The sequence below is a fragment of the Trachurus japonicus genome, chromosome 7 (assembly GCF_045865225.1).
Source record: "Trachurus japonicus isolate A0001 chromosome 7, Traja_1.0".
Lineage (NCBI taxonomy): Eukaryota > Metazoa > Chordata > Actinopteri > Carangiformes > Carangidae > Trachurus > Trachurus japonicus.
This window is the reverse complement of record NC_140913.1, coordinates 35,070,954-35,084,429: the sequence shown is the minus strand read 5'-3', so window position 1 is coordinate 35,084,429 and position 13,476 is coordinate 35,070,954. Positions and strand designations below refer to the sequence as shown.

General features: G+C 42.3%; 1 protein-coding gene and 1 pseudogene across 2 annotated transcripts in view; one reads left to right on the top strand and one right to left on the bottom strand.

Annotated features, from left to right (window-relative positions):
- Positions 1–2,621: 2,621 nt before the first annotated feature.
- LOC146985221 (P2Y purinoceptor 1-like) overlaps positions 2,622–13,476 on the bottom strand; it is a 254,253-nt pseudogene continuing 243,398 nt past the window's right edge. The window contains exons 2-3 of the transcript XR_015036226.1: positions 2,961–3,026; positions 2,622–2,630 (exon numbers count right to left, since the gene is read on the bottom strand). The product of XR_015036226.1 is annotated as a P2Y purinoceptor 1-like (transcript). The remainder of the gene's footprint in view (positions 2,631–2,960; positions 3,027–13,476) is intronic.
- gdap1l1 (ganglioside induced differentiation associated protein 1-like 1) overlaps positions 5,060–13,476 on the top strand; it is a 32,873-nt gene continuing 24,456 nt past the window's right edge. The window contains exon 1 of the mRNA XM_085783028.1: positions 5,060–5,299. Coding sequence (XP_085639154.1) covers positions 5,060–5,299 — 240 coding nt within the window. The remainder of the gene's footprint in view (positions 5,300–13,476) is intronic.

Genomic DNA, 13,476 nt, shown 5'->3' with positions numbered 1-13,476 from the left:
CGGCTCTGCATCAGTGAGTCCAGTGTTTCCATCCTGCAGCCCTGTAGAAAAGATGAACATTCAGTTCATATTCACTGATGATAATTATTCTGCTTCACAGTCACAGTGGGAGCTTCTCACTTTCACCACAGTCACAGTTTGAATCTGGTTCAGAAGCTTCAGGTTTTAATTAAAGTTGATGATGTGGGAAACTTGTAAAAAGACAAAGAACTGAGTTTGTTAGATTAGATGAACATTGAACATGTTTGTCTACATTTGATCTGTCACAGAAACTAACCAACACAGTTTCCTGTGTTGTGACCACAAGTGTCTCAGTTGGCAGCTGAATTAAAACAGAACCAAAAGTGGGGCGGTGTTTAGCTCAGTTGGTAGAGCACCCGCCCATGTGTTGAGGCTCTAGTCCTCACTGCAGGCGACCACGGTTCTGCGTGTCATTTCCCCTATCTGCCTCCTATTTCCTATCTCTCTCAACTCTCCTGTCCATTAAAGGCAAAAAAGCCCCAAAAATATACTTTAAAAAAAAAACAGAACAAAGACAAATGTATAAACGGACAGAACACGTAGAACACACAGAAACAAACATGAAGGACAGAGAAGAATAAACTGAGTCCACTGTTAAACTGAGACCTGATGAGAATCTGACTGATGAACGACAGAAAACAGAGAGAGAGTGAACTCACAGAGAAAGAGGCAGATCAGAGTGTGATGGACTTTCATGTCGGAGGCTCTGATGGTTTCACGCTGCTTCTTCCTTCTTCTCTGGTGAATCAGGAACTCATCACTTCTCTAAATGACCCTCAGAAAAGAGAAGAGTCCTTCCTCCAAACACCTCTCTCTCTTCTTCTCTCCTCCCTCTCATCAAGTATTGTGTTTGATATTTTATTATGCAGAGGTCCCGTTTTACTTAATTCTGTAAGTTGATCTTATTTTTTCTCAAGAAAAGTGGCAGCCCCGACACGACATATTAAAAACATCAAGTGTAAACCATCACACTGTGAATGTTACCCTGACGTCATCTGACTGCTAATCTAGATGATGATGATGTCACCACTCACCAGCCCCTCACCACAACCATGGCAAGCAGATTTAACATTTAAAAGCTAAATTTGACTATAAGGAATTAACATCGTAGATATCAACAACGTCTTTCTGACTAGACGTAATTGCAATTTGAATAGTTGGATTTTTCATTCAAGATATCCGTAACGTAATTGTGACTAGTGGAAAGGACATATAGAGATATCTGTAATTCAGTTTTGACTATAGGCACAACTGAATTACAGATGAATCCAAGATATCTGTAATTACATTCTGACTAGGTGGAATGAAAGTTGCAGATTTCAGATATCTCTAATCAAAATTCAGTTCAAGATATCTATAACTTGACAATAGATATCTACAATTAATTTATGAGTGTTCCTAATTCCAGTTTGAGATATCTACAACATCATTTTGACTAGTTAAAATTCCAGTTACAGATAACTACAGCATCATTTCACCTAGTCAAAACTTGAAAAGGGACATGTAGATATCTTTCATTGAAGTGAATTAAAGATATCTTTATCTTTATGACTAGTCAGAATCAAATTGTAGATATCTCAAACTGGAATTACTACTATTCATAATTCAGTCACAGATATCTGTAATTCACATAGTGGATATCTGCAAATGAATTGTAGATATCTGTGATGACAAACCCCATACACATGAATGGCAAAAGTGATGTCATTTGTCCTAGGAAGAATGTAGTTGTGGATCTGAAATGTTCTTACTGACGAGGCAAAACTGAATTACAGATATCTGCAACATACATCCAGTCTGGTTTTTAAATGTTGAAATGACTTGACATGTGATGTGTGTGTTTGTGTGTCTCACCTCTGGATCTTGCTTGATTACACTGACACCTGCTGGCTGAGTCTGGTATTACACCTGTGTTTACCTGGCAGCCTGCATCAAGCTGGGACCAACAGCTGCACAATGACAATGTTACCAACTACAAGAATTAGGGTGAATGCTGAAAGCTATTGTTCTTCATGTCGGCCATCTTTCTTTATTATTACTATCACATCTCACATTTTTTGCATCCTAACTAGTCCTACTTTGTGCTACTTCAACAATTATTATTATTCAAATTGTGCAGCTTCTTCAGGACATAATTGCTGTTGTTTTCTTTTTTTTTAATGTTCATAAGACTTTCAGCTATCATAGAAAAAGCTTTGATTTGTCACAGTATAGAAGTAAAAATTTTTGGACCCGTAATGAGTTTTTACAACATCCAACATCCATGACCCTTCCCTGGACAAACCGCCACCTCCGCCAATGGGTTTTTTAATGTATTTTAAGGTAAAATATTTAACCAACAGATTTCACCATGAAACTTCCCAAGTTTATCACTCACATTAAGACAAATATTTTTTTGTATTACAAGTTTTGTCAAATTTTATGTTTAAATATGTAAATGAGGCAATATCTAATGAAATATGCGCTAAGTTCCAGAACTGAAATCTGAACAATGGATAAAGCCACTTTGTTTTATTTTGTTGACATATTAGAGTCTTTAGTTTTTACAGAGGAGGATTGTGGATATCTCTTTTTATCACTCTGTAGATGAGAAAATACTGTCACCAGCCCTAAAACCATAGAGCCCCATAGAAATTATGTGTTTTTGGAGCTAAAACAACAATTTTGAGATTTTTGGCTATTTTTCTTCCTTAACGTGTGTTCTTTCAGAAAAGTCAAACGAAATGGGAGAAAATCTTCATTAAGGTTTTTATTTTACTTCATTTTTTTCTCTTTTGTGGTAGATTTCTCCTAAATTCACCAAAAGTTAGTCTGACCCATGTCATGTCAGGTATCATTGTAAAGCTCTCTCTCTCCTGAACAATGATGTGGCTCCAAAAATTATAATTTCCTCCGTATCGTAAAAGTAGGATTGACATTAACAATCTCTGTAATTTTACAGTCCAAGTCTTTAAAGGCCGTTTTCTCAGAAAGAGTTTTTCAGACTCAGACTCTGAGCTAGAAATCTCCACTTCAGCAGCACTTCCAGACACCAAACCTTCCACTTTGATCCCTTTCTATATTCTGAAGGTTTTTACAGAGGGGATTGTTGATATATCATTCACAGCCTCATTTATACAACATTTTATTACTAAAAACAGGGCGAAATTAGATTTTTTTTTTAGGGCTGGTGACAGTATTTTCTCATTTACAGAGTGGTAAAAAGAGATATCCACAATCCTTCTCTGTAAAAACTTCTGACTCTAATATGTCAACAAAATAAAACAAGAATTTTGAAAGTGGCTTTATCTATTATTCATATTTCTGTTCTGGAAATATATGCAAATTAGCGCATATTTAATAATTGTATTGCCTCATTTACATATTTAAACATAAAAATTTGACAAAACTTGTAATACAAAAAAACATTTGTCTTAATGTGAGTGATAAACTTGGGAAGTTTCATGGTGAAATCTGTTAGTTTAAATGTTTTTACCCTATTCAACCAGTGGCGCCCAAACCTCTTCATGAAGCCGCTGTGTGTCTGTCCTGTTATAGGCTACATCTATTGTGTTGTTGTTTTTGTTGTTGTTAGTTAGTTAGTTGTAATAACTGTAATAAATAAATAATAGGGGTAGGATTAGATAAGTTTATACTTCTTCCTACTCCTTTTCGCTCATGTAAACTGCGTTGCTTATGAGATGAAAGTTCCTTAGAGATCAATGTAACAAAAACTCAGGAACTTGTCTTTCATGAGAAGGACCCTGTGCAGCCCCTTATAATTAGGGGACAAATTGTAGAGGTAGTAGACAAGTTCAAATATCTAGGTACATATATTGATTGTAACCTAAATTTCAGTGAAAATACAGACCATATTTTTAAAACCTGTAACCAACGTCTCCATCTACTGCGCAAGCTCAACTCCTTTAGAGTGAGTAAGCACATTATGGAAACAGTTTATAAGAACCTGATAGAGGGCATTCTAACTTTTAACATGGCAATGTGGTACGGTAATCTAAATATTAAAGGAAGAAGCAAGCTGCAGAGAATAGTAAACCTTGCCTCAAAAATCATAGGGACAAGACAGAAACAATTAAGTTGTATTTACGAGGAAGTGCTAAGGAAAAAAGCTGTCAAAATAGCAAATGATCCCTCTCATCCTCTCAATAGGGAGTTTGAACTTCTTCCCTCTGGTAGACGTTATAAAGTACCAAGGGCAAATCGTAATATTTTTAAAAATTCCTTTATTCCTAATGCAATTGGGGCACTGAACACCATGCCCCGTTGATGCGCTGATGCGATGATGTGTTGTAATGTAACTGCCACTGCTGTCCTGCTTTTGCCATGAAGATGTCTGTGTGTAAGTGTTGTTGATGTTTTTGTTGTTGTCCTGCTTGTTGTTGTTGTTATTGTCTTGCCTTGTTGTTTTTTATGAGACCAAAAACAAATCTCCACATCGTGGACAAATAAAACTAACTAACTAACTAAACATGTTACTTTTTTTGTGTAGCCTATACATTTTTGCTGTTCACTTATTTCCTTATTATTTCATCTTTTTTATTTTTTTACATTGTCTTTTACATGATCGAAATAAAGATATCTATCAATCAATCACACCGTGTCTCCGTCCTGCAGGCCACAGCCCTCGTGTCCTTACAGGAGCCGGTGACCTTCCTCTACCGCGCATGTTTGTGCGTCTCATCACCATCATCATCATCATCCTGTGATGTAACACACACACACACAAACACACACACACACGCGCGCGCGGCCTCACACTGGTTTCACCGTAAATGCAGCAGACTGTTTACATGTGGATCAGCTGATAGGTTGATGGGGGGTTTTTTTTACATCTGTTTTCCGAAGTGAAGCGGGTTTCAGCACCGGAGCTGTCCGAGCTCTGACGATGCTGCTGCCGCTGCGCCGGAGCTGCTGAAACACACACACACACACATCACACCACACACTCTCTCTCTCTCTCCCTCCTCTCTCCTCCTCCTCCTTCCCTCCTCCTTCCCTCCTCCACACACACACACACACACGCACAAAGCGCTCTGTCATGGCGGCGTCTTCCAACCATGTTACTCCCACCAACTGCAGCTGGTGGCCCATCTCCGCCATGGAGGAGGACGGGGGCAAAGCGGCGGCGCCGGGGGGAGACGACGCGGAGGAGAAGAGCTGCTGCAGCGGCGTCGGCGGAGGAGAGGAGCCGGAGACCAGGGAGACCAGGGAGACCAGACCCTTCAGCAGAGACCGGCTGGTGCTGTACCACTGGACCCAGTCCTTCACCTCCCAGAAGGTACAGGGATGAAAATGGAGGAGGAGGAGGAGGATGCACGGCTCTCCTTCTCTCCTTCTCTCTCTCTGCATGGCACGATGCTCCAGCGTGGAGCTCCCTCTCTCCCTGTGTGTGTATGTGTGTGTGTGTGTGTTTCGGTCTCGGTCGTGCATGCTTCTTTTCCCCTGCTGTGCATGATGCTGCTTCGTCGCTGCACAAACCTCCGGAATATGAATCCGCTCCTGCAGCTGCTGCATGGGCAGATCTCCGCTCAGCGCTGCAGCAGCGAGCACGCGGGGATCGTTTCCTCGGTATAAAGCACAGACAGACAGACAGCAGGCTATTGGTGATCGATCATCATCATCATCATCATCAGCCTTCGTTTCTAATCAGCTTATTCCCTTTATTATATTGAATGAGTTCTGCTTACTGACACGTTGAGGCTGTGTGTTACTAGACTAGACTATAGACCTCTATGTGCTCTGACACATGACATCCTAAATAATTGATTCAAATGATGTGCAAAACAAACCAAAGGCCATCTTCATCTTCATCTTCCCCCCTCTGCAGCTCAACCACCACACCGACCGTATGTTCCCATCTCACACCCCAACCAGGCCTCTTTAAAGTCTCAGACCTGTTACCTGAGCAGACACACAGACAGGTATCTGAGCCTCCGGTCATACCGACATGGGAGGAATATTTTCATTTTCCATCCATTAGAAACTCTAAACATGTAGAGTTCATATAAATAACCTGCATGAAGCTGTGAAGCTACAATGAGGAGGTTTTTTCTGTGTCTGTGAATGATCAACAGGGTTGTTACTCCCGTTAAAGGGAACTCCAGTTCACTAGTCGTCAGCAGCTCCATCAGGTCTGTGGTGTCGTCAGGGAGTTTAGGTTTATAGTTTAGTAGTTAAAGCAGAAGTCAGGTGAATGTTTGTGTTAATCTAAGTCTTAAATAGTTGTATCTTCCGACAGCAATCACTTCTATAGAGTGTTTGGTCTGAAACACGGGTCTGTCAGTCCCTCTGCTCTGCTCTGAGCCCAGGAGAAAACTTTCCTTGTATCCTACAACCTTTATCCAATGAGGAGAGAGAACGGCATAAAGGGGCAGTCCTCTCTGTGTGTGCAGCCAAGGGATGCGCGTGAATGTGGTGACGTAGGGGCGAGGGCGGGGGCTGCTAACTCCATCTGCTGACAGGAAGTTAGACAAAACCACCGGATCACTGACTGCTGCTTTAACTCACATAGCAGCTCCTAAACTTCCACATGTGCATAGTCACACCAGGAATACACTGGGAACGGCCGCGAAGCGATACGTGAGCGGGGCGGAGCGGAGTTTTTTAACTGCCACACCAGGCACGGACGCGATGCGATGCGACACGGCTTCACTGTGTTTGTTGTTGCAGCTTCAGCTTCACCTTGTCAAGCTGCAGTAAATGAGTGACTTTATGTATCCCAACACATTTTTACATCCTTCCTGTTAAAATGGATTGACAGAACCTTTTTCACAGGTAATCTATGACTATGTAGGTTTGCAAGTGCAGACTATATTAAATGGTATCAATTAACTGTTTAACTACACGATCATGGATCCACAATGTAAAAAAAACAAACCCCATAATGTTGCACTGCTACTGGCTTTGCCTCTGGTACATGAGACATTTATTTTAATCACTTTTAAACGTAATATATTCGTTTTATACACAGCTCTCTGTAGTTTTCTACCTGTTAGAGCGCCGCGTAGCCACGCCACCAGGAGCTAAGGAGCTTCCATTGACTGAATGGGCGCGAGCTGCTGCGGGTGTCGCGCGACACACGTTGTACACTGGGAACACGCCGTTCCCAGTGTGTTTCAGCCTCAGACTGAACAGAAACGAGCTGGATGACAACAGTAACGTCTCAGTGACAGACAGAGGAACTCTTCATCTCCTCTCATGTTCATCACAGACTCTGAATCAGATCTAAGTCTACGTTCAGGTGTGAGAACATCTGGTTTGGTTTGTTTGTTCACACTGATGAGAAACTGAATCTGATCTGATCTGGTGATGTGATGTGATGGTGATGAACGTACGACTGAGATGAGTTCAACAGGCAAGGCAATTTTATTAGTATAGCCTGTTTTTACCACCAGTTTGTCTCAAAGGGCTTCACATCCCATCATAACAACATCCTCTGTCCTTAGACCCTCACATCCACTGAGGAAAAACTCCATGGAAAACCCTTTTAACAGGGAAAACCAGGAGAAAGCTCAGGGTGAGCAACAGAGGAGGGATCATCACCCATGCAGCTGCTACAAACCGTGGACGTGGAGGTTTTAAAGACGTTTGAAAGGCGTTCGGCAGACGGGGAATCTCTAATTAGAACAGTATGATTATGATTATGAAACTGGACCAGTCAGTGGAGACACAGACAGGTCTGACAGCCAATAGGAACGCAGCAGCAGAGGGACAGAAAGATGATAGGCCTGTCACAGTTATGACATCACTGCCTGGTCACAGTCATTTATCATAAAGGTTAAACTGGTTTCAACTCATCTGTATTTATAAAAACATCTGGATGAAACCAACAGAAATGTCAGATTTCAACAGTCTGAGTTTGACTGGTCCTCTTTTAATGACATCATCACACTGCGCCTCTATATAATCTCTATAATAGTGGCATAAAATGATCAGAAAAAGACGATTAAACTTGTTAATCGCAATTATTAGGCTATTTGTATGGATTTTAATCGTCAACTAACCCTTTAAAGGTACATTGTGTAGGAATTCCTCCCATCTAGCGTTTTGGTTGTATATCACCAGCAACTCAATCGTATTTTTCATGCTGCATTCAGGTGAAATTGGGCAGACGGCAGACGGACGACAGCCGCTGCACGTAACGGCATAAACAAGCCTCTATGTAAACAAGTGGTCCGTCAGCACGAGGCAAAACAATAATACACGTGACGATATGTTGTCATGGCGATGTGGTATTGTTTTACCGTCTTTCTCTGGACTTCTGTGACTAAAATGACGTCTGGTTTGTTAGCGACGGCCGTCTGCCCGACTGCAGGTGAATGCAGCATCAGTGTAGCTGCTCATTTCCTCCTCACTGCGTTACCGCGGAGACACCACATGGCAGCAGCACCGAGCTTACCCGCTCCATAGAGATATGAATGATATGAACGGCTCATTCAGAGCTGAAAGGAACACTTCACTTTGTTGATGGGGGGGATTACTGGTTAATGAAAAACAGACTGAAGAACCAAATAATCCATTTTCATGAATAGAGAATGTCGTGGAAATTTTAGCCGTTTGCTGTTGGTGAATAATGAAATAGAGACTTGGCCGGCCGACACGATTTTATTTCCTTGCAAGGAAAGGTCAGTTCAAACCCAAGTGGGTGATGGTAAAGAAAAGACAAAGACAATGGGAAAACCTAAACATTTATAGCTGAGGGAAGGTCCACTTCTGGGGTGTGTTTGTGTCCTTTGGCCGGCCCCTTCCCTGATTGTGTTTTCACACCTTCACCTTTGAAGGTATCATCACCGGCCTCCCGAGGTATGGAGTTAAGAGATACAATTTAAAATACAAAGGGGTTTGAGTGTGAATTAGGAAGTGGGAAGTTGGGCGTCACAGATGGTTAAAGCAGAAGTAAGCGATCCGGTCGTTTTGGCTAATGCTGCGTTCCAGGCAGGCTTTTGAAACCGTAAATTACAGCTTCAAGTCACAACTTACAACTTTGTAGCGTTACAGGCAACCCACTCGTGTTTCTCCGACCTGCTTTACCTGTGAAAGTCACTATAACGGCCACTCGTAACTTCTGACCCGTGAACTCGTACCAGATCGAACTGGTACCACTTCACAGGTCGGAAAAATACGAGTTGCCTTGAACGCACCATAACAGTCCTCGTCCCTATGTCGCCACATTCAGGTGCATCCCTTGGCTGCACACACAGAGAGGACTGCCCCTTTATGCCGTTCTCTCTCCTCATTGGATAAAAACTGTAGGATACGATAAATGTTTTCTCCTGGGCTCAGAGCAGAGCAGAGTGACTGACAGACCCGTGTTTCAGACCAAACACTCTATAGAAGTGATTGCTGTCGGAAGATACAACTATTTAAGACTTAGATTAACACAAAAATATTGCTTACTTCTGCTTTAAGTGTAAAGGAACTTGAATTTACATTTGCAGAAGGAAGTCTGAGAAAGTCGGGTGTAGGAACGTCCCAAGTGATTAAAAACAAAGGAATATTAAGATTTACCATTACAAGAACAGAAGAAGTTACACAATGTCCCTTTAATGACTGTGTCTCTGAGGTCTGGTCCAGGATCTGAGGCCTCTGGTGGGTCGACGGTTCAGTTCAGAGACTGACTGGTCGTTGTTGTTGTGGAAGAAAAGTCTGACGTGTTGTTTGATGACGTCAGCACTTGTGTGGTTTGGGACTAAAACAAACTCTGTGACGCAGAGACGCTGGAAGTCTGAGAGTCTGTGTCTGTGTCTGTGTTGTTGGGTCTCTGTAGTTATGGGATGGAGAACCTGTTCAGAAAGTGCACATTCACTCTTATGAAATGAAAACTGTCTCATCATCGTTTCGCTCTTCGACCACCGGTCACTTCCTCATCTTCCTCAAAGGAATTTTAAATCGAAAGCGACTGGACTTGGTTCTTTGTCTGGGAAGACGTTTCACCTCTGTAATGGTAAATTTGAATATTCCTTTGTTTTAATCACTTGAGACGTCTCCACCCCCCTGCTTTCCCAAGGTATCAGATCTCCTCATGTTTGTTACCCATTTGTGTATTTTAATGTCTAAACCTTGTAATTGCATTCCAAGTTTCTCATGATATACTCAAACCCTTTTGTATTTTAAATTGCGTTGATTTTAGAGCTCTTAATCACACTCCAGGATGTCGGTGTCAATACCTGTGAAAGACCAGAGTGTGAGAAGACATCCTGAGTCGGGGGCCGACCCCACAGCAAAAGAAAAAAGATGTAAACACACCCAAGGGCTGGGCTTTTCCTCAGGTAGAAATGTTCAGATTTCCTGATGTTCAGGGTCTTTTCCTAACCATCACCCACTCGGGTTGGAGCTGACCTTTCCTTGCAAGGAAATAAAAACAATGTCGGTCGGCGAAGTCTCTATTTCATTATTCACCAACAACAAACAGCAAAAAATGTCCACGATGACACCGCTCATCCAAGAGGCTTCATCAGTTCATGTAGCATCTGACCAGGCTGGGACTGGTCCAACTAACTGGTGTGGAGACCCAGGTGTGAACGTCCCCCCCAGAGGTTAAATACTGGGTCTCCACACCAGATAGTTGGACCAGTCCCAGCCTGGTCAGATGAACATGAACTGATGAAGCCTCTTGGATGAAGGTGAAACGTCTTCTAGACAAATAACCAAGTCCAGTTGCTTTCGATTGAAAACTCCTTTGCGACACTATGACCTGGATAAATGAGAATATGCACAGGCTTCCTCATCGACTTTCTCATTTCACAGTTTTAGAGCCTAAACAACAACCAGAACAAAGAAAAAACCCAACAAAACAATCAATCAGTGAGTTTGATTGTATCTGGTGTGATGATAATGGACTTAATAATCCTCCGGGTTCATCAGATAAACCGAGCTCAGTAGAGAAATGAAGTCTGAAAGAGCAACAATGAATCGACTCATCAGACAGATAAACGGATCGTTGGATATTGAATCATCTTCATCGTCTCGTTGTGATGACACTCAGATCTCCACACTGCAAAAACTCAAACTCTTACCAAGAATATTTGTCTTATTTCTAGTCAAAACAAATCTCATTCTACTTAAAATAAGACTCATAAAAAAGCAGCTTGTTTTTAGACACTTTTTACTTCTTTCAAGCAGATTTTCACTTGAAATAAGTAGAAAAATCTGATAGTGGAGCAAGTTTTTCTTTCTTATTACAAACACAAAACACTTGCTTTCACTGGCAGATTTTTCTACTTATTTCAATTGAAAATTAGTTTGAAACAAGTGAAAATGATCTAAAAACAAGTTAATTTCTAGGTGATGAGTCTTATTTTAAGTGGAAAGAGTTTAGTTTTGACTAGAAATGAGACATTTTGACAAGAAATAAGACAAATATTCTTGGAAAGATGTTGAGTTTTTGCAGTGTGAGTCCCTCCTCGTCATGTAGCAGTAACACTTCAGCCCGTCCTCTCTCTCTCTCTCTCTCTGACCAACGACCTTGAGTGGACGCTTGGCGCTTGGCGCTTGGACTCGGACTCGGACGCGGTCGGTCGGTCGATCCGGATCGTTCTGGCTCGCGGCCCAGTGAAGCTGCTGACGGAGCTTCCTGTCACTCAGCAGAGAGTCGACACGGCTCAGTGTCACTATCAGCACCGTCCTGCAGCGTCGGGTCTCACTGTGTCGCTCTGTCTGACAGGAACAGTTGTGGTTGTTGTTGTTGTGCGAGCTGTGTGTGCTTTTAAAAACGGTATTTTTGGGGGAACGGCTTTTACCAGATTAAGAGGCCAAGCACCAGAACTCTGCTGCTGCATATTATTCAGTGGCTTGATAATATGACTAGAGCTGCAACAAATAATCGATAAATTGTACAATAATCGATTATTAAATTAATCTTCAACTATTTTGATAATCTAATAATCAGTTTGAGTAGTTTTTTTAAAGAAAAAAAAGTCAAAATTCTCTGATTCCAGCTTCTTAAATGTGAATATTTCTGGTTTCTTTGTTCCTTTATGACAATAAACTGAGTCTCTCTTTGGTTTGTGGACAAAACAAGACATTTGAGGACGTGATATTGATATTTATTAACATTTTATTGACCAAACAACTAATCCATTAATCGTTTAAATAATCGACAGGTTAATCAATAATGAAAATAATCGTTATTTGCAGCCCTGCATATGACAGAAATACTCACAATCCTCTCTGCAGCACCCTAGAGGTTGTGTGTTTTATGTTCAGTGGGTTTAGTTAGAGACTCTGAGGCCGAGTGATGACAGAGGAGTTTCCTCTCCAACAGATCGACGGCCGATATCTCAGCGACTCCGCCGTCATCACATCTTCTCAGGATCATTTACAAGTCTCTGTTTGGCTCAGCAGGTTCAGAGGAGGAGGAAGCTGCCCTCACCTCCTCTGTCTCTGTCTCTCTGTTTCTCTGTCTCTCAGCACCGTCGTCTCCTCCCTGGTCTGAGTTTCTAGACAAACTGTAGATTCAGTTCTGCTGCAGCGTGAACACCACAGACCTGATGGGATGGAGACGGACGGAGTCGCTGCACGTTCAGACGCAGCAGCAGCTCGATCAGATCGATGCTGAACTGGCAGCGTGCAGGTCTGCAGGTCTGCAGGTCTGCAGGTCACAGAGAAACCTGCACTTCACATCCTCCGACGCTCCGACGCTGCTGCTCTCTGCCCGACTGCGTTTAGCCAAACTAGTGTCGCAGTAGAGACCGGACTTCGGTCCTGAGAACAAATCCCCAAGGTCTCAGGATGTGTCCTGACCCTCCTCCTCTCTCTCTAGTGAACAGTTGTTGTAGTGGTGTCTGAATGTTTAGTGATTATTAATGTTCACTATCTAGTGACTGAATCTATCCCACAATTCACCGCCACATGTAGTGAACATCCGATGGTCACTAACCGGAGCAAGATATCCCATCATGCATTGTGGTCACGGATGGCCGTTGCCACAGTGACCCAGAGCGACCGGTGTAGCTACCAAATAAATGAAGTAGTGACCGGTGTAGCTACCAAATAAATGCAGTAGCGACCGGTGTAGCTACCAAATAAATGCAGTAGCGACCGGTGTAGCTACCAAATAAATGAAGTAGCGACCGGTGTAGCTACCAAATAAATGAAGTAGTGACCGGTGTAGCTACCAAATAAATGCAGTAGTGACCGGTGTAGCTACCAAATAAATGCAGTAGTGACCGGTGTAGCTACCAAATAAATGCAGTAGCGACCGGTGTAGCTACCAAATAAATGCAGTAGTGACCGGTGTAGCTACCAAATAAATGAAGTAGTGACCGGTGTAGCTACCAAATAAATGAAGTAGTGACCGGTGTAGCTACCAAATAAATGAAGTAGTGACCGGTGTAGCTACCAAATAAATGAAGTAGTGACCGGTGTAGCTACCAAATAAATGAAGTAGTGACCGGTGTAGCTACCAAATAAATGCAGTAGTGACCGGTGTAGCTACCAAATAAATGAAGTAGCGAC